This window comes from Suricata suricatta, chromosome 9 (assembly GCF_006229205.1).
Source record: "Suricata suricatta isolate VVHF042 chromosome 9, meerkat_22Aug2017_6uvM2_HiC, whole genome shotgun sequence".
Lineage (NCBI taxonomy): Eukaryota > Metazoa > Chordata > Mammalia > Carnivora > Herpestidae > Suricata > Suricata suricatta.
Window position 1 is genome coordinate 74,371,365 of NC_043708.1, and position 21,643 is coordinate 74,393,007.

A 21,643-nucleotide genomic window follows, 5' to 3' on the forward strand; every position below is an offset into this window, starting at 1 on the left:
TCATGACCTGAGCTGAAACCAAAAGCTGGACCCTTAACTGACTGAGCCACCCAGGTGCCCCTCACTGTATCCATTTAAAAAACTTTTTTTAGTGTTTGCTTATTTTTGAAAGAGAGAGAGACAGAGTATGAGTGGGGAGAGGGGAAGACCACACAGGAGACCCAGAATCCAAAGCAGGCTCCAGGCTCTGAGTTGTCAGCATGGAGCCCGACATGGGGCTCAAACCGAAGAACTACAAGATGATGACCTGAGCCAAAGTCAGATGCTTAACCAACTGAGCCACCCAGGGGCCCCTCATTGTGTCCATTTTTTAAAGAGATATGTATTTGATAAAAAATAAATCATGGAGTTGGTAGAGAGGGATAGCCCAGAGGGACATGAATGCCGTGGTGCTGCTATGACTAGCTGGGCTGTCCTGGTGAAGCCACTTGGCTGCTGTGGGCATCACTTTCCTCATCTGTAAGTAGACAGCAATCACAAGATCCTCTTAGTTTTTAGAATCAGAATTAGGGGATGATAAACTCAGATATTTCTGGTGAAATGCTTCAAAGTGGACACATGCTCAGTACAAAGTAACATTTCTTAAAGAATGCTTATTTTGAGAAAGAGAGAGAGAGGAAACACCTGTGCACATATGTGCACGAGCTGGGGAGGGGCAGAGAGTGAGGCTTCTAAGCAGGCTGTCAGCACAGGGCTTGAACTCAGGAACCCGTGAAATCATGACCTGAGCCAAAATCAAGAGTTGGACGCTTAATTGACTGAGTCACCTAGGTGCCCCAAAGTAACAAATTTTTCTAACTAAAGCAGATGGTTGGGTTGTTTGATCCTATTTCTAACCTAGCTCTCCTTGCTGTCAGAAGTACTTGCCCAGTCATGCCAAGGCCAGTTAGGTTCTCCACAGTCCCCTTTTGTCCCCTATGGGGTAGAAACACTACCCTTAGCCCAGGGTTATGCGGGGCCAGAGTCCCCAGATGCCTCCCCATCTCAGAATTTGCAAGGGATAAATTAAAGGGCCCACAGGGGAGAGAGTGTGGTAGCGCTGGTGAATGGCACCAGATGTGGAAGAGGTGAGGCATGCGGACCAGAGGGGTCTGGAGGTGGAATGCATTTGGTGCAAACACTGGCGCTTCTGTGGGAGGGCAGCAAGCACCCAATGGATTTGAGAGCTATTTGCAAGGCTGATCAGATCCAGGTTGTATTCCAGCCATGACAAATGGTGCCTGGCTGAACAAATGTTACATTTCCATGAATTAATAATCTAACAAAAATAGATGAAGAAGACAGACACATCTGCCCTCTGTTGGATTATCAGAGTATCTCACTATGCCTCTCATTTCCCTAACATCTTACAAAATACACCAGCTAATCCTGAAAATATTTAGGCAATCTTGTTGGTTACTGATGCTAAAGGTATCTCATTTTGAAAGCATGGACTCCTCTTTTCTTAATAAGCAAAATTAAGTGATGACTGCAGAAAGAATGGCACTCAACACGGATAGAGACAACTTTCATTCTTGTTCTTAGAACCTGGGTCACTGGCGTGAACCTGACCAAACCTCAGAGTCCTTATCTGTACAATGGAGGAAACACCTGTGCACATATGTGCACCAGCTGGGGAGGGGCAGAGAGTGAGGCTTCTAAGCAGGCTGTCAGCACAGGGCTTGAACTCAGGAACCCGTGAAATCAGGCAGTTCTTAGAACACTGTGAAGTTTCACAATGATATTTGCAAGAGTTACTGTGCATTTGTGTAAGTATGAAAAATGACCTCACTGCCTGTCCTTGTGTTTAATAAATGTTAGCTAAGTCCTAAGGTTGAATCTGTCACAAGGATGATGCTACTTAATGGCTGACCCTTTATCAAGTACGCTGTATGCTGTTTACCATCAATGGCTGCTGGGGAAAGAGTGGATGGGTCCATTACAGTTCTTAGCTCTCTGCCATTTAGAAGTCTAACCCATTTCTGGTCATTCTAAATCACGTACGGAGAAAACCGGAGACATGGAGGAACTCATTCCTTCGCCTGCTCATAACGGCCCCTCTTTGCTCTCATCTCCTGTGAGGGATCCACATGTTACGCCTAGCAAAATGAGGACGGAGGTTGGTGTTCCGGATGCATGGTTTTTTCCCCCCATTAGGAATTTAAATTGAATTATGTTGCTCTAGATTTCAAATATCAGATCATCCACAATAGGACTTGTAGGATCTGATTCTTTAAAACAAATTTAAACTTTAAAAGCCTGATAAGAATGGGATTGAAACTGCATTAAACTTGTTTCTTCTCAACGTTGTGTGTTTGCCTGTCCAAGCTTTAGAATTGACTTTGCCTTTTTCTAAATGTTATTTCAGGATAAAAGTTGATCTGAGTATATAAATTTTAGCCCCCCTGATACATCCAAACAGTGCACTTATCTTGGTTGCCAAAATAATACACGGATAACTATGAATATAATTACTTTCAAAACCAAGAGGATAACCAAAACCCCTGTGCTACCCATCACCAGACCGCAGTTCATTTCTCCAAAGGATTCGCCATTTCATCTCCCGGAATCTGGGGTTTTACATAAATCACATCAGCGCCGTGACATTGTCTTTTGTTGACTCACCTGGCCACCATTTCTTTCTCCTTATGGGAGGCATAGCCACTGCTGCTGAGGGGCTTCAGAGGCGATGACAGGAAGTAGAGGCGGTGATTGGTGAAGTACTGGTCAACCAGTGGGAGGAGAACCTGGAAAATCCCCCATAAATGAACTTCTAGGAAGCTAATCAAAGCCCCTCCTTTGATTCCTCTGAAAAGGTTCATGTTTAGGGAGGAAAAAGCCTCTGAACATAGGTCCTGGAATTTCTAAGAAACTCTACCCAGTGAATTGCATTTTCCAACCCATTTTCCTCTTGTACACCTCAAACCAGAAACCTTGGGGATACGGGAATGGAGAGGGTGACTGGCTGACTTAGGGTCCCGAGAAGTATGCATGTGGCCCTGAGTCAGTATTTTCAGGACAGACCGGTGGGTCATGGTACTTTTTGGGCATGGCATCCAAGAGGGAGCCTTCTGCCTCTGCTTCTCAGGCAGTTACCCCAAGGCCTCGTGTGCTTCCAGCCCTCTGAGTAGGGATGTATGGCAAAGACTCCTCACTGGTACCCAAATTCATCCTATTCTTCTCTTAGAAATAGAAACCCCTGTGTTTTAGCTGGGCATGGGGTCACCCAGGTACAGAATCCATCACCCAGACTCCATGGTGTCTAGGTGAAGCTACAACGGCTGAGTTCTAGCCACTGGGATAGATCTTTAAGAGAAAATAGACTTGTCTTCCCTTCTCCTCCCCCCTCCCCCCTCCCCCCATGTGATATAGGTGGCTATCTTGTCCCCTCTGACACACCATCACACCTGAGGTGACGGTGAAGCACCCGGAGAGGAAAGTACCAGAGTCCCTGGTGATGGCGTGGAGCGAAGCCTGCCCCCAGACTGCTCCACAACAGAGAAATACATGTCCAGCTCATCGAAGCTAACAGAGTTTTGGCTCTCTTTGTTAGATTAGCGTACCTGGCACCCTACATCGTACAGATTCTGAGAAGACAGCCATTTGGTTAAAGGCAGGGCATCACTTACTTTGGCAAAGAATTTGATCTCCTGGTCATGGGGAGACTTTTCAGTTTTCCCACTGCTGACAATGGCTTCTACAAAGACAAAAGTAACACAAAGTTGGCCACAGGTAAAGAGCACAAACACAAACACAATCACAGCATTTTCGACACAGAGCAACTTTTCTCAGGGTCATGGAATGGCCATTTAATTTTTACAAAATATCTCCGATTTTACAAAGTGCTTTATGACTGTGTTGGTGAGGTGCTTCTTCTGTCAGTTCTCTCAGCTGCTTTACTACCCTTCCCTGTACTTTCCTGAGGAGAAAGCAGCTTCAGAGAGGTTGAGTCATAGGCCCACAGTCACAAAGCAAAACAATGGGAAAGTTAATATAGGAGGAATTCTATGAAAAATGACAAATGGCTTAATCAAACCCTGAAACTAAGGATGAAACAGATTTTTTAAAGAGGGGGGCAAAAATCTCGGCCACTGTTCTCCCCAAAGCATATGATGTCTCAATGAATCACGGACAACTACAGTATGAAAGCATCATCGCTTGATCAAGGAATACCACATTCTTTTTGAGATTATGAAATATGAAGGGAAGCACACATTTGGGGGATATTTCACAATGATACTTACCCAAATGGGCAATGAACTCTTGGGCGGAATCAACATATTTCAGGATCTTCTTCAAAAATTTATAGGCAAACCTCTTTTCCATGGAGGAGGCATCCAGCTCCATGTCCTTCATACCTCTAGGTTGGAAATGGGTAAACCCCAGGAAGTAACAGAAATGACTATGTGACTTTGGAGCATCAGCAATCCTATCTGTGTTGACTTTACTTTCCAAACGTTAATGGTTATTCTGGCCTAGTGACCTGATATGTCATTTGAGTGTTACCCCCTTGCACTTGGAACCTTCTTCTGTGAGTACCCAATACCTGCACTATGATAATATCTGAAAAGATTTCTCAAAATACCTTTGTCAACCATTCAACAAATATCGAGCTGGGGATAAATCAGAGGAGCAAACCAAATCCCTGCCTCCAAGGAACATATAAACAGCTGTAGACAGACACAAATAATATATAGCACAAGACAGAAATTATGCAGAATGCTAGAAGCTAGTATGTTTTGTGAAAAAGGAAAAATTAAAGCGGTATGAGAAGGTCCAAGAATGCCTCAAGTGGGGGAGCAAGCAGACTCTAGTGTGACACGGAGCAATCAGGGCCGTTTTCATTGGGAGATGATGCTAGGGTAAAGGCTTGAAGGAGGTGAGCCATAGAGACAACTGGGGAAACAGCTTTCCAGGCATCTGGACTGGCGGTGCAAAGGTCCTGAGGCAGGAACATGCATGCTGAGTTAGAGGAAATGGCAGATGCTAGTGTGGATGGAATGGAAGGGAGCAGGCAGTCAGAGAAACATGAGGTGATTAGTCAATCACTAGGGCCCTACGGGCCATCCTTAGAATTTGGCTTTAGCACTGAGATGGGAAGCCATTGAAAGTTCTGGATAGAGGAATGACTTACATTATAAGTTACTTTACTTGCTAGGTTTAAAACGGACTGTGGGGGGCAAGGGTTGAAGCAGGTGCCCTGATAGGAGGTTCTTTCAGGAATGATGGTAACCACATGAAAGGGGTGTGAATGGTCAGATTCTGGCTATTTCTTAAAGGCAGAACCATGAGGATTTCATGAAGGATTGGATGTGGGTTGGGAGAAAGTCAAGGCTTTTGGCTTGAACACCAGGAAAAATGGAGTGGCATGGAGCGACGAGGAAGCTGAGGACATAGCAGGAGAGGCATGGAGAGCAGGAATCGACTCCTTGCTGATGGGGCTCTGGCTTCTTCATCCACACACCCAAGGGCCCTCCAGAGGGTCTGGCACGTGGTAAACAGTTACTAAGATACGTTTGCTGAGTTCAATGATCTTTTTCCTTTCCCCCCTTTTTTCCTTGACTTCCTTTTTAGTTCTGGTAAAGAGGAATTTGTCATTTCTGTGAGCAAGTTATTTATCAGCAAACCACAGAACACTTTCCCATGGGTCTTAAGAAGAGGATTAAAATGACGAACAGAGTATTTCTCAAAAGCTTCCCCAGAGGCGGTCTCTAGCTGTCTGATCTTTCCTGCTCCACAGTATAGCAAGAAAGTTTTGCTAGTTTTTCATCTGAGCCACAATAGAAATATTTGTATAGATTTTTATTTTTTATTTTATTATTATTATTTTTTGGCCACTCAATGGCAAAATTCTGTGGGAGACTAAAAGAAGCAGCAGCGGTTGGCTCAGCAAACATTTCTTTCCCTATCAGATAGGGACCCTGGCTTGTTTTGTTGCTAAGGAGCGAGCCCACCACCGACATCCACCAAGGAGGAAACAGGTTCTAGGTTCAAGACCTAAGCCGCTAAAACCACATTCACATACAATCCTCATATGGATCATTCTGACAAGCACGAGTTTGAGATAAAAACCCAGGAAATCCTGATGCATTCAATCTCAGTGGAGCTGTGTATTCAAAGAATTTGTTCTTGGTGTTCAAAGACTGTTTATGTCCATTCTGTTCACTATTGCTCTTATGTAATTAAATACAGTCTAAGACAATAACAAAATAGAAGTTTGAAGAGGACCACCGACTCTGTGAGAACTAAGTTGAATATTTTGCAAAGACATGAAATTGCATTTCTAAATACACTGTTTCTGAATTAAGTATGAGCGAGATAACTAGCTATAAAGGCAAGAGAGGAAACTGAAAAAAAAAAAATCTAGCAGAAGGCGCCTGGGTGGCTCATTCGGTTAAGTGTCCGACTCTTGATTTCATCTCAGGTCATGATCTCATGGTTTGTGAATCTGAACCCTGTGTCAGGCTCTGCGTAGTGCAGAGCCTGCTTGGGATTCTCTGTCTCCCTCTCTCTCTCTCTCTCTCTCTCTCTGCCCCTCTCCAGCTTGTGTGTGCACATGCTCTCTCTCCCAAAAATAAACAAACATTTAAAAACATCTAGAAGATACTGCAGTTTCATGGTTTTGTATATGCTGTAATTCTTGCTGCTCTGCAAAGAAGCCCAAGTCCCAAAGGCCTGACGGTGCACTATGGATATGCTGTAGAACACCAGTCGATACAAAGAGAAGCTTCGGGGGCCTGCACCGCAAGATGTGTGAATGAATGAATGTTTGTATGCTTCAATTTCAAATCAAGTGTTTAAGGTGTACATGTATAATTTGTCACGATTCTTTGCTGTAACTCATCTTTAAAAACTGATATTGTTTAGGTCAGAAAAGATGGCTTCATGCTCCCAAATAAAAGTTTTCTCAATTTCAGAATACTGACTGTTATCCTTTCTCTCATCTGTTCTGCAGACAGGTGATTAAATACCTGGGGAAGGTGAGACTACACCCACAAGTCCCCCCTGCCCCTCTAATATCACCTGGAAGAGAACTTACCTAGAAACCACGATGCCGTTCACCTGGAGGAATTTAAACAGGTCCTGTGCCTTTTCTCGGTCCCGGAACTTCTCCTTGGCTGTCAACGTGTCGTATGGTACTAGCAGAGGGTGACTGCCGCCTCCTGGGGTCAGGAAAGTGACAGATGACCGACTCTTTGGCCCTTCCTTTGCACCTCTGGGGAAACATACCTGCGCCCTCCCCCACCTGCAGGGGGCACCGCGAACCTGGCTCACCTTTGCTCTCCAGTTCCAGCTTCTTCTTCTTGGCCCAGATGTTGTGATAGTTCTCGGCCACAACCTCCACCATTCCCTGTGTTCCACCAAGGAGACGACAGTCAGAACGAAAGCAAAGAAGAAAAATGGGTCCACATCTGCCGGGCTGTTTCAGGCAGCCTCGGGAACTGAGCACCACCAAATGCTAACAGCACATTGCGGAGTGTCCCCCATCGTTAATTAGTCTGTGCTTATGCACTTCATTAGTTTTTATAGCTTCCCCTCCATACAGAAAACAACATCTAATTCTGTCCTTTTCTTGTAACTTATTATCCTGGCAGTCTGATGCATTTATGAGACACATGCTTTTCCATCTGAAACTGCATTCTGGCGGTATGTCATTTGTCTCAGGATTTGAATATTTTACTCCTGACCTGAAACAGGGAGATGGCAGTGAGAGTCAGGCAAAAATCCAGATTCCCTCAAAACCTTCACCTTAGCAGGCTAAAAGTAATCACATCTTGGAGAAAATGGCTGCAACTGATTGCTCAAAGAGAATTCGTCTTTATACAGCTCATAAAACAGTGCCTTGGATTCAAGGGTGTACAATGGAAAGAAACTTTAAGGTCCAAAGGGTTGGTCCCCAGAGGGGGAGTGTCTGCCCCAGGCTGGGGCTGATCCTGCCTCCGGTGTGTGGGGAAGGGGAGGGATGGCAGGAGGCAGCTTGCGGCTTTTAATTTCATCCTCTTGGTTGTACGCCTCGCAATCCTGCACCTCCATGGGGCACTCGAGTGAATCTTCCACAGGATTTGAGATTCCCAAGTGCCCTTGTGGCTGGCGGCACCAGCTGGGACCAGGCAGCACGTCACCCCAGTGGGGCTGCTCCCCAGGCTTTCTCCTAGCCCTCATTAAGTTTGTCCTACGTTTTTCTTTCTCCTGTTAGTTCTGTGTGTTGATAGAGTAATTTGTGGTTTCTTCCTCCTTTTATTGAGTCACTACCTGTTATGATGGCCCTGGAAGAAGCACAAAGCCGGGCCTCCTTAGATAACTGGGCTGTTCTTGCTGAGACTTGCCCTGTGGTCCTTGCCCAGCCTGGTTCTTTCCAATTCTGCTATTTTAGGGGTGATCTGTTCTGGGCTTTGTCCCCTCTCTTCACTCCTTTTTAATTTTTTAAAGAGCCCTTGTCTCCCTAGGGTCATTATTTTTTTTTAAGATTCTTTTTATTTATTTGAGATAGAGAGCACAAGTGAGGGAGAAGCAGAGAGAGAAGGAGACAGAGAATCCCAAGCACGGTCCATGCTGCCAGCACAGAGGCTGAGGTGGGGGCTCAATCACACGAACCATGAGATCATGACCTGAGCTGAAATCAAGAGTCAGACGTTCATCTGACTAAGCCACCTAGGTGCCTCCTCACTTCTGTTTAACAACATTCTTTGAAGGATAATGTGTCCCGCACGTGGAGGACTTTAGAAAGCAAGCTGTTCTGGAAACACCGACACTGACCTGGAGCTCCCTGGAGAGCACCACGTTGGAGAGGTCCAGGGGCGCTGGACTGTAGCTGTTGCCCTGGGAAAGCAAAGGCTGAATCACTGGGTTTGCCATTACCTCCCTGATTCTTATCAGCATCCTGACTTCAGTTGCCAAAGGTGTGCTCCCAATCATCATTGGTAGTCCTCACCCCTGACACGCCAGGGAGAGATTTCCCAGATTCTCTGGGGGGTCCTCACTGGCCCAGCATTGGCCCCGGGCCCGCTGTCATACCTGGCTGGCCTGGGACACGCTCCGAAGCTTCTCGTTTTCCCGCTGTTGGACCAGGGCCTCTCCCTCTTTGGTCCTCTCCACAGACCAGCCCACGGCCAGCATGGTTTTCAGGGACTCTCTGGCAGGCCAGCGGTAAATTTCCTTCTCCTGGAACAAAGTCCGGGTGCAGAAGAGCTTTGCAGAACACACCCTCGCTCTCTGACTGGCCTGACTCCCCGGAAAGTTGGCCACCACAGTGAACATGGGTGTGGCGGGCTCCAGCCTCCTCTCACTAGGTCAAAACACCCCCTGTGGTGCCCCATCTGCAACATGTCATCGCCAGTCTTTCAAAGGTTTTCAAGTACAAGACCCTATGGTCTTCTGCCTTTGCAGGAAATGTACCAGACATTTCCCACAGATTATGGATAAAGAGGAGCAGGAAGAGGAGAGTGATTCCTCACGTTTGAGTTGCTGTTTCAGTTGAGACTTGAGGAAATCCATCTGTACCAAGCTCTCCTTTGAGCTTGGAAAGTAGAGTTTCTTAGAAGTAAAATTTTCTTGAGCTCTGCACCATTTTGCCTATGGCCAATATGCATACAGAGATACATATGCCATCCTTTATGTGTGACATGAAGCCAAAAACTTACAAAGAACTCTTATGGATCCCCAGATAGGAATTCAGAATTGTGTTGAATCAGATTTCATAATAATCATGATAATCATAATAATAATAAAATCTCAAAATCACTTGTCCATACTTCCCTAGGGGCCCTTCCCCCTACTCCCTTTATCTGTCACAACTGGAAATTATTTCCATCTCAATTTTCTCCAGCAACTCAATGCTTCCCCAAACCCCAATCCCCCATATCAATGGTCTAGCAAAAGCCCTTCCTAGTCCTGTTGCAAGCAAATTATGAACACATTCTGGCTCAGCCTCCAAGTGCTGAACGGTGCTTCTCCGTTCAATGAGTGCTCAGAGCCAAAGAACAGAATGTGAGGCTGGGCTCTTGGAAACTCGTCCTTGGGGGTCTGGCCCCTGGTGAGTTTCTGAAGAGTTTATGTGAACTTGAGAGTGAATGTGGCCTGAATTTCTCTGACCACCTGATACAATTCCCAAAAATGGACAATCCCCACGGCCACTCAGTGTTACCAGAGGCGAGCGTCCTACCTTTTCCGTTAATGTCTTGAAAGGCCTTATCAGTGGATGGGTCTTCACATTTTCATCCAGGGAAATTCCATATTTCCATCCATTCTGACTCTGTAGAAATATTCTCAGTTCAAACATCCTTGGCATCCAACGAGCCCTCCTATATGACCCAAATCCCAGCTTTTATCTTCACTGAACAAACAGAATAATGGGATGTGACACAGCTTGAACATTCCCCTCCAAAATGTTTAATTGATCCTTTAAGGCCATTAAACCCTCTGCCCTCCTGGATTTTGAACTCTGCCCCTTTATTTCTCCTTGTTTCAGCTGCTGTCCTCGCTGCTTACTCGCTTGTGTTTCAGACAGAAGGAGGTTTCAAAAGACCTGAGAACGATGCTTCTCAGGTCAGTGTGTCATGTTCCCAGGCAAGGACAGAAGTCCAGGCTAAAGGCATGTGAGGACCGGTCCTGCTGCCCGCCGCCTGGAGGGGCTGACCTGACTTGCGCCGCTTGCCCACCAACCCTAGAGCAAAACTGTAGCAAAGCACATCTCCTAGCATCACGGAAGTTTAAGAATTTCAAAATCCACTCCACAGACATCAGTTGAATGCCTACTACAGTAGGTGCCAGACTGTCCCAGGAACTGGAGACACAGAGGAAAAGTAAGAAGCCCTGAATTGTCATAACCTCGCAGCTCAAAGACCCCTGGATGTTCTCTTTCAATCTCTGCCAAAGCCCCTTTATTAATGTGTATGTTTCTCAAGTTTCTGTCCCTTCTCAAGGGTACACCCTCCCTGGTAGATGTAATCCAGGTCTACGGTCTGTAGGTGGACCAATCTCAAATTGGTATTCCAGCCCAGACCTCTTCCCTAATTTCTAAACTTATTTAAGTTCTGTTTGGATGTCCACAGGTACCTCCTCACATGCCTGCAACAGAACCCAGCATTTTACTCCTCTAGGGGTCCCCTCCTCTTGGGTTCCCTGCATCTCAGCGAATGGCACCAGCTTACACTCACTTTCTGAGCCAGAGGTGTGCCAGTCTTCCTGGCTGCTCCCTTCTTCTCTGCACAATCTCGTGTGTGTTCAGCTGGCCAGACCGATTCATCTGTCTGCCTCTCCCTAGCTTCCCTGCGAGTGTTTAGCTCAGGCTACCAGCAGCTCTCACCTGTTGCACTGCAACAGCTTCCGTACGGCCCTTCCTGCCTCCAGTCTTGCTGCCCCTCCATGGACTCCATTTTCTCTACCACTGTCAGGTGGTATTTATAAAATCATCTGGATCAGGGCCCTCTACGGCTGCAAGATTTTCGGACTCCCAGCTGTCATCATGGTAAAACCCAAACTCTTCGTGGACTTTAAAACTATAGTGAGATCCTGTTGACCTTTCTAGACTCATGTCTCATCCTTCTTCCTCTGCTCAACTCTGTGACCCCCACCATATTGAACTATGTGGTTCTTCAAAGCCACCAGATTTTGTCTTGCTTCTCTGCTCGCATCTGCTGCTCCCACGGACTGCAATGCACCCATTTCCTTGTGCCTGAACAACTACCCATCCCTTAACACATAGCAGAGACATCACTGGCTCAGGGAAGCCTTCCTGGACCCTCACTATTGACGTAGGGACTGCTTTTAGGGGTTATGTGCTCTAACCCTGTGCTCAGGCCCACAGCCTGTATAATGGCTGGCCTACTTTGTTTATTCCACAGGACTGTGGAATTCTTGAGAGCTGGGGAAAAATACTCTTTTCTTATTAGATCATCAATGCCCACTTGGCAAAGGTGAGCAAACATGTCTCCTTATAAACGTGCTTAGAGTCTAGTGGGAGAGAGAGTCATCAAATTCCATACCGGTAAACATATAGTTGATAATGGCGAAACTGTATAATTGTTATAAATATAAATATATAAAGCTGCTATAAAAACACCATGAAAGAAAACACCAAGATGCTAAGAGGGCCTTTATCGGAGAAACCGGAGAAAGAGGTGTCCAAGGAAGCACTCACTCAGGGATGGATCTTTGACGGATTAATTGGTAACTGGTGTTTACTTGTGTGTGGGTGCAGATGCAGACCTGGCTCAGAATGAAAAGAGTTTCAGGCTTATGTAGAGTGTGTGTGTGTGTGTGTGTGAGTGTGTGTGTGTGTGTGTGTGTGTGTGTGTGTGTGTGTGTGTGTGTGTGTGTGTGACAGAGAGAGAGAGAGAGAGAGAGAGAGAGGGGCTTACACTAAAACAAGGGGATGTGGTTGGAGGGCAGAGGGCAAAGGGAGAGAGGAGGTTGGAGGCGACAGCAGAGGCCAGATTAGACAGAGTCTGCTGTTGGGCATGTCTGGGATTCTGGTCTTTGTATTAAAAATGGTTAGCAGCTTTTAAGGGCTTTTAACAAGGAGAAGGGCTGGACTGGAAAACAGCGGTAGCGTATAAGACATTTGCATACTGATATTGGCCCTTGCCAGCAGCGTAAAGAACACAACGAAGAAAATGCACGTGGGCAGACTCGTTAGGATGTTATCACCATCATCTGGGCAAAAGATGACTGCAGCGTGGACTGAAGCCATGGCATAGATAGAGAGACCTACACAAATTCAAGAGAGATTAAGAAGGTAAAATCCACATGGATTAGTAATGGATTGGATATTGCTCTTCATTCTTGGAGGCATCTCTTATCTCTAATTCAAAGGCTAGCCAAAGGGCATATGTGAGGACCCTCTAGAGCAAGGGTCAGCAAACTGGAGCCCTTTGGTCAATCTACCCAACCCCACTTTATAAATACAGTTTTATCAGAACACATGCTTTCATTTATGTGTCATTCTCAGCTACTTTTGTGTTGCAACAGCAGAGATAAGTGGTTGTGACAGAGGCTGCTTAGCCCACAAAGCCTAAAATGTTTACCATCTGGCCTTTTATTTTTTTTTTTAAAGTTTTTTAATGTTTGTTTATTTTTGAGAGATAGAGAGAGAGAGAGAGAGAGAGAGAGAGAGAGAGAGAGAGAGAGAATGCGTGAGAGTGAGCAAGCAAGCGCACATGTGCAAGCAGGAGAAGCGCAGAGAGAGGGAGACAGGATCCAAAGTGGGCTCCATGCTGACAGCAGAGAGCCTAATGTGGGGCTTGAACTCACAGAACCATGAGATGATGACCTGAGCCACCCAGGCGCCCCTCTATCTGGTCCTTTACAAAGAAAGTTTGCCAACCTTTGCTCTAGAATCATGAGGTATTAGTCCATTCTACAGTTATGAGAATTGTTGTTATCCTCAGCCCCAAATAGAAACTGACCAAAGGAAAATAACTGACCCCAGATCAGTGCAGAGGCTGAGTGAGTGGTTCAAGGTGTCCCCTCTCTAAGGCACACGGCTCGGAGGCGGTTTTCTGTGGCTTTGCAGGGAACATGGGTTCACTGCTACATGCTCCAAGCTGCAGCTGAGCAATGGCCCCAATCCTCACTGGCTGCCCACAGGAATCCTGGATGTCTTTGGCATAGTCCTCCCACTTTGCCTGCCAGCATTAAAGGGCTGACAGAGCAATTAAACTCATTAAGCAGCCTGACCTCATGTGGTGAGGAATTTTAAACACCAGATGGACAGGCTTATTAATAAGGGAGTGTCTAGAAGTTCTACGGCTGCCTATCATGGGAAGATGTGGGTTCCTCCATAGAATAAAATTCAGCCTGTTGACAAAATGCAAGTGTAAGGCTTTCAACTGCATTCCCCTTTTTCCAATACTACATTAGAAGAAAAAATGTAATGAAAAGCCTCTGGCCCATGCATTTATGTCAAAACCACGTGCTCGGTGCAAACTCCAGAAAATGCAATGTTTAGAAAGGAGTTAACACTCCCGGAATCAATCATTTCCTTGAGAAATACAAAAAGCAGCACCAGCGCCGCCGCCTATTTCTCCGACCTCCACCAGCCCTGGGAAATTGCTGCTCAGCAATAATGCATTCTCTTGGCATGGCCAGTCTGTCACTTAGACAAATCAGGCAGATTTCCAGGATTGGACCCTTTAATGTTCTAAGGCTGTTTTTCTCCCCCCTGACAATTGTCAGTTGGATGATAATCCCTACCTTGTCACAGGCCCATTTATCATGTGAATGCTCTGCGTACTTGGTGACGATGTACTCCCATTTTTCAGGCAAGGAAAAACTGAAATGAGAAAAAAAAAAAAATTACAACCTCCCCAAGCTCTTTAGCCGGTTGTACTGAAAAGATGGCCAGAACCAACAATCAGCCAGAAGCTGGACGGGAGGGACCCGCGAACCCAAAGCTGAAGCACAATTCCCAACTGTGGACGTCACGGCCTGCCCATGCTGGGTCACAGACACACACCAGATCTTGTCAGAGGACGTCACTGCAGGAGCCTCTGCTGCACAGGTGACTTCTCTCCAGCTGCTCAAGATGTCACTGGCCCCCGGGCCTCACCTGACCGGGGTGAGACAGTGAGCATCCCTTTATCCAAAGACACGGCCTGTAATCTCACCAACTCCAATCTGGGAACGCCAGCAATGGGTAGAGAGAGAGCCCAATGATACAAAGCAGGGCCTGCCTACTTTTTTGGATTCAGGGATTCATGTTTAAATATTAGAATTTGGTGAGGAGAGCAGACACCTGTTTGTTAGCCTGGCAGCTTCTGTCCCATCTAGTGGTAAAAGAAAGCACCTCCATTTTCCTCTGAGGAACAAGTCTCGCGTTGCATGGAGGCTTATGGGAACAGTCACCAAGGATGGGCGTCCGAGGGGGCTGATCAGCCTCCCTCCCCGGGATGTGAGTCTTGAGGGCCACAAAGTCTTCGAGCCAGTCCATGTAACGGGGATACTAGTTGAAGGTTGTTCACCTGGTCCCCCTGCCTCGGTTCCTGTGCTTTCTGAGGCCTGGCTGGTTCAGCTTTCCACTAGGTTTTGATTATAACCCTGTATCCTTTCAATACTGTGTTTTTCTGCTTAACGTCTAGCTCTCATTACATACTCCTCAGAGAACCATGCTGGCGTCAGAGGTATATGTGAAGAAATCAGAACTCTCAAAATAACACGGAACCAGCCCCGCTGTTAGCAAACAACTGCTCGTGTACAGTGTTGTCGCACCAGGTTCATAAAGGCATCCACGCGGTTGCACCATCTGTCACCCTTCAGCACATTTACGTTTTCACAGGGTTAAGTTCCCCGAAGCCAACACCTGTGTCTCTAGGGCTCTGGCTTGGTGCTTTACTGCACCCTTTACCTCTTTTTTATTCAGAAGGTTCAATTCTGTTTCCTGCCGTCTGCTCAGCTCAAGGCTCCATGTGAGAGGATGTGAACTTAATTTTCCCAAGGGTGCATTTTATATGTTATCAAAGCTGACAGCCCCTAGGAATGGCTCAAGCTACCTGTCTCCCATGGGAGCTACCGCCGCAAGTCCAAGGGGCTCTTACAGGATGCCTTGCTTTTCCCGCTCAATCTAAAGCATTTTTAAAGCTCTTCCTTTAAAATGCACCAGGACACGAAGACGACATGACCCACAATGCATAATCCTAACTAGGAAAAAACTGCCAGAAGACAAAATCGAGCCTAGGTTGTCCAGTGTTTTACCTGTGGCCTCATTATCACCAGGGAGGAATGGTGGGGAAGCAGATGGAGGAAGTAAAAGACACTATTGTAGGGTGATCCTAAAATGCCAGCATCCCTTGGCAAGGCAAAGAGTGTGTCCAGTCTTTCAAATAAGGACGCCATGCTGTTCTGTCCTCCACACCCTGAGGCCTTACTGGAGTTCAGCTCAGTGTTATTTATAGAGTTGTTTTGATGTACAATGCTATTAGAACTATAGAGGCCTAATTCACAAAGAATGAAGATTTTTGTCAAAAAACTCATTAATAAATTAATTGCATCATTAGTCAGGGTGGTTCTGGCAATGCCTCGGGTGACATTTATTTGTAGAAAGCATAAATCTCTTATCATAAATAAACCACCCCCCCAAAGCAAAGCCCAGAATATAATAATACAGTATACAATCAGATACGGCTGGATGAAACCTTCAGGAGCTGACAAAATCCAGTGCTGTGACTTGTAGTGTGGCAAAGAAAATGGTCAGCAGAACTAGCAGGACAGAAGGAAGACAAGTTTATATCCCTTGCCACCTTCAAGAGAAACACTATTGACTGGCTTAGAGACAGTTCTGGACTCACTTCATGGTGTTGATGGGTTTGGGGTCAAAGTTGCCATCTGCATCCACTGAGATCTGTTTCTCCAACGTGGCTGAGATCCTGGTGTCCAAATAATCTGGTGGCAGGGCCCCAGCGATAGCACTGAGACAAGGAAGGGCCATTCGGAAAAGGTCTGGGTCATACTTCTGTGCGGAAAGACAAAGACCACATTAGCACAGAGATCAGAACTAGCGCTGCCCACAGGGAACTCATCAATTAGCTGAAAAAGAAAATAATATGCTTGCATTTGTCCAGATTAACCAAAATGGGAACATCTATGTCCTTTGATATTTTCTGGTGGAAATGTAGGGACCTTTGGAAGATGCAATGACAACCTGTAAAGTTCTCAAGTCAGCATCTGCTTTAAGCTGAAAAATCTTTAATCAAGGTTTAAATTGTTCTCTAATAGTTAATTGCAAGAATATCTAAGGATCGCGGTGGTCTATAACCTTGCCTACCACAGACGGTTACTGATCCAGCCTGTGACCTGAGAGGACAGGACAAGCTCCGCCAGTCCCCTCAGCAGCTGACAAGGGTCTTACATCGGTATCATCAGCAGACAGCTCAGCATCACATCCGTTCTCTCTTGAATGGGGCCCGAAAGAAATTTCAGTCAAATGACATGGGGTTAGGAACAGTTCTTGATCTACTCTTACTAGACCAAAGGACACTAGAATAAAGAAAATTTAAGTGGAGGTGAACACCAGGTGGAGCTATACACTTGCTTCAGATGTTGGTAAGAAAGCCAGACCCACTCATTTTTTACCTTTATAGATGGCGACCTCAAAAACCGAAATCAAGTGGGCGAAGGGGAGTGGTGCAAGTCTGAGAGTTTGAGCTGTTATTTCCGTCAGACTGTACAAAGGCCTGTGACTCAGGCGCCCTCAGTTTTTACTCCATTTCCTCCTCAAACTAGTGGCTGTGAAGACCCTTCCTCAGAATGGTATGTGGTCTTCTGCAAACCCCACATCTCAACATCAGGGCAGCTACTGCTGCTTCTCTACATCTGAGCTTGGTAAAGACTGGCTAACAGGGGCCACAAAATGTCAGGAGCAAAGGAATGAGGGTGGGGGCGAGTCATCAAGACTGAAACCAGGAACTGTTTTGAGAATCGGCTCTGGAAGTCCTTCTCCCATGTACTGGCTTTGTGACTCTGGCAGGTTATTCAACTGCTCAGAGACTTTCCCCATCTGTGAACTAATGATGAGCATAGCTCCTGTTTCAGGGCGTTGGGGTAAGGATGGTGTGACGCGTACATGTGAAGAAACTGGCTCTGTTCCTAGCACGTGGCCAAGGCTAATAATATTAGTGATCAGTATTCATAGACATTTGTTAGTCACTGATTATCAGGGTGCTTCCTCTGCTCAGGAAGAGCTGCCATTACCTTGTGGGAGAGGGAGTCAAAAATCCCCCAGAAGAGCTTCTCCGTCAGGTGCAACTCCTCCTCCACAGCTAGCCCGTAGCTCCCCCATCCTGAAGGCAGACAGTAATACTTCCAGCACTGTTCATAGTGATTTGTCAGAAGCTGGGAGGTTTGAACCGGATTGCACCAGTGCATGGGGCACAGAAGATCCGAAGGCATCCGCAACATGCAGGGGAGAACACAATAGCAGGCGGCAGATATGAGACTGAAACCAACATCTGAAACAGTTGGGTTATCTGCAGAGAGGCCATCAGGCACCACTGGGAATGGTCCACTTTCCTGCCTAATGAGCTCTGGCCGGAGCTGAATCCACCAGATTAATTCTTGTGCCTCTTAACGTGCCCCTAGTCGTTGCCAGCAAATGGAGAGGAACTCTGTACTTCAGATGAAAAATGCTACCCTCTCTGGAGTAGTCACTGTGTAACATTGCAGGCACTCAAAGGTGGGAAGAATTTCTTCTGAGACATTTGCTTATAAATCTACAAGATTCTGAGTGATGCTGATATGGGGATGGTGAGAAGCACCCTGTGGGTCTGAAGATTTTCTCTATACTGATTACTGCCTACAGCTTCCTTGCTTTTTCTCTTGAGCCTTCTGATGGCCCAGCCATGTTACAACAGTTCCATATGTGGCCACTAGAGGGCAGAAGCACAGCGCCAAAGTTCCCATAAGAGCAGGTGGAATCCACACCCTCTAAGAAAAATCCGACTGGTCTAAGAGGTAAAAGTGAGCTTACTGAGTGCTATTGATGCTGCTTCCTCAGGGACCAGAATCCAGCTGGCAGTACAGGGCTGCTGAGGAAGCAGTGCCAGGTTGGACTGTGAAAACCACGGTTTTCAGCTGAAACACTTACTGGGATTGAGATTAGAGAGAAGAAAAAGCCTCTGACAATACTCTTGTTTTCTGCAAGGCATGGAGACCGAGGATTCAACTGCAGGCTTCTGGGAATTCTGTTTATCCCAGTAAAATGCTTCTTGAAATCCTCCACTGTGCCCATTTTTGAGAGGGAAAGTTGTGTTAAAGTCACCAGGCAGAATTTTTAGGTGTGGCTAGCCACTGCTGACACAATGAATATGCAAATACAGCAGGTATCTCATAGTAAAAGTTAAAAAAAAAAAACATTGTTGTCTTGGGTGGACAGTGGATTGTGGTGCCCTGTCACCCAGGCCCAGACGCTCCCTGTGCTAGTGACAAAATTATTGTAATTTATGAGAATCATGAATGAGACAACAGATAGCTCTATGGTTCTACTTTTCATTCATAAAGAAAAACAGAGTAGAGTAAAAAACAAGCACAAAAGAGGGTTTGTTGAACAGGAAAAAGAAGGCACAAAACAGTATAGAATAGAAAAGGACAATTTAGTTTCTGTACTTGAATGAAAAATCAAAGGCCTTCAAAGCTTTTTGAGATTGGAAACATTCTGAGAATGTAATCAAGGCAGGAAAGTGCAAAATCCAAGTCACCCTCATTAACTGCTGCTAAATAACACGTAGTCAGTGGAAGGCAATGAAAGAAAATTGGCGCAGTTAACGATCTACTCTCTGCAACTTGGACATTCATGAAGGGGTGTGGTAGGCTGGGTTGTGTCTTGTTAGCCCTCAAAAAAGTAAAACTCATTGAACGTGTAGTTTGCTCTCCATTGGTGAAGACCTCATGTTTTGCAAGGCAGGTTTCTGTGCTGTGGACTGGATTTCTGCAGCAAAAAAGAGGTTTACCTTAAGAGGCATTTTGCAGTATTCGTTGAGCTGCGGTACATCAAAGACCAGACGTCGCAAGAGTTGCTGTAACATTGACGGCCTCAAGTGGCTGCAGTACGAAATAAGACAGAAAGAATAAAAAGGTAAGAAAACGATAAGAGAATGAAGAAAGAAGAAACATTCATCGATAACCGTATATCAGAGCGAAGCCTCAGAACAATTAGCTCTGAAAACAAAGATCTTGGGTAAATCACGGTCAATGATAACACACTTTAAAAAATGAGGACACAGCATGGCAGCTAGGGGCGCGGACCCCTCCAGCATATAACTTTTGACTCCCTCCATAAACCTTACTAATAACCTGCTATTTATTGACTGCAAGCCTGGCCAATAACACAAATAATTGATTAACACGTATTTTGTGTTCTGTGTATTAGATACTGTATTCTTACAATAAAGGCAGCTAGAGAAAATGTTAACAAAATTATAAGAGCAAATATATTTATAATACTGTATTTACCAGAATAAATCCACATACAAGTGGACCCGCACAGTTCAAATCCGTGTTATTCAAAAGTCAACTGTAGAGCTAAAACATAAAAGAGGACTGTGTGGTGAATGAAGCGAGATGCCCAAGGTAAAGTCTAATCACTGGGTGCCAGTGCACCGTCAAAATGTCGTTACTGATTATGTACAAAGAATATAATAGAAAGAAGGGGCAGTTGATTTTACAGCCATCTCTAAGGACCAACTGCCCCCTTGAACTCTGCGAAGGACAAAGCTGGAGTTGACCAGAGCATAGATGGAATCTGAGGTCACCTACTGGTGTGATTGCAAGGGGGTTTAAGGCCCTCTGAGTTACCATCCACTTCCTGAAATCCTCATTATTGGGATCATTTATTTAGGTTAAGACTTTGTCTGCCAAAAAACCCCCCAAAAAACAAAACAAGACAAAAAAAACAAAAAAACTCCTTTAATAGGCAAATACTGTAATCAATTTATCAAATTATCAAAGAGTTCATGGCTTTGGTAGTTGGTACAAGTAAATTCTGAGATAGAGAAAGGAGGGATAAACAATATTGATTTAGCTTTTATTTTTAGATTACCAAGCCTTTTAAAAACCAAATGAGATCACCTGAGTGGCTCAGTCGGTTAAGCGTCTGACTTTGGTTCAGGTCATGATCTCATGGTCTGTGAGTTCAAGCCCTGCATCAGGCTCTGTGCTAACAGCTCAGAGCCTGGAGCCTGTTTCAGATTCTGTCTCCCTGTCTCTCTTTCTCTGCACCCCCACTCTTGTGCTCTGTCTCTCTTGCTCTCAAAATAAATAAAACATAAAAAAGAAATTAAAAAAATAAATAAAAAATAAAAACTGAATGGAACCTCCAAATGCTCTGCACAGAAAAGGACCCATATACATGACTCAGCATGTATGTTCAGTTCAAGACCCACTGACTTCCAACCACAGACGCATAAGGAGCCATGGAAGCCAAGTTAATGATGGATGTTAAAGGCTGGAATGTCAGAAAGAAATCCTACAAGGAGGATGCATGCGAATGAAGATAGACAACAGAAATCATCCGCCTGACAACTTTTCCAAGAGCTGGCCTTGTGATAAAAAGTCCTGGCGTAAAAAGTGAAGTATACAGCAAGCAAATGGCCTTGTCTCTAAATCTTGGAACTATGATATAAAATTCATTACTAATTGTAATTAATGTTTTTTTTTCCTAGGTAGCCCTAGTCCCCCAATACATAGCCATCTCTTGTGTGATTAGACACCATTCATTCAATAAGAATCAGGGCCATAGCCACCTGGCCACTTCAGGGGCACCTGCTGGGCCCATCTCTCGGACATCCTAGAGCTGTGGTTCTCAATCTGAGCTGCATTATGGTGGTACCTGGGGAGCTTCAAAAACTACAGGCCTGGGTCCCATCACTGAAGGTTTGATTTTGGGGGTGAGGTGTGGCCTGGACACTGGGGTATTTATTTTGCAGCTCCCAATGTGATTCTAAGGTGGAAAACACCGGCTTAAGACAGCAGATCAGCGTCTGGACCGTACTGCTGAGACCCGTCATTAGAAGGGCCCCTCTTCCTTTGATGTCATCAGACAAGACAGTTTTCTGAGGATCCAAGTGTCGGGGTGATTCCACTCTTTGTCCTTGGTTGCTCTGATACCTATCTGCAGTGGTGAAAACTACTGCCCTTAATTCCCCACAAGGACTGGAAATTCCTTCTTATCTTTGAC

General features: G+C 45.5%; 1 protein-coding gene across 1 annotated transcript in view; it reads right to left on the reverse strand.

Moving 5' to 3' along the window:
• The window catches only part of RYR3 (ryanodine receptor 3), a 349,369-nt gene that overhangs the window by 90,517 nt on the left and 237,209 nt on the right, over positions 1–21,643 (reverse strand). Inside the window, exons 50-61 of the mRNA XM_029952228.1 lie at positions 19,419–19,509; positions 17,665–17,805; positions 16,263–16,426; positions 14,173–14,251; positions 10,142–10,231; positions 8,995–9,141; positions 8,737–8,799; positions 7,255–7,330; positions 7,019–7,142; positions 4,224–4,339; positions 3,609–3,676; positions 2,605–2,726 (exon numbers count right to left, since the gene is read on the reverse strand). Coding sequence (XP_029808088.1) covers positions 2,605–2,726; positions 3,609–3,676; positions 4,224–4,339; positions 7,019–7,142; positions 7,255–7,330; positions 8,737–8,799; positions 8,995–9,141; positions 10,142–10,231; positions 14,173–14,251; positions 16,263–16,426; positions 17,665–17,805; positions 19,419–19,509 — 1,281 coding nt within the window. The remainder of the gene's footprint in view (positions 1–2,604; positions 2,727–3,608; positions 3,677–4,223; positions 4,340–7,018; positions 7,143–7,254; positions 7,331–8,736; positions 8,800–8,994; positions 9,142–10,141; positions 10,232–14,172; positions 14,252–16,262; positions 16,427–17,664; positions 17,806–19,418; positions 19,510–21,643) is intronic.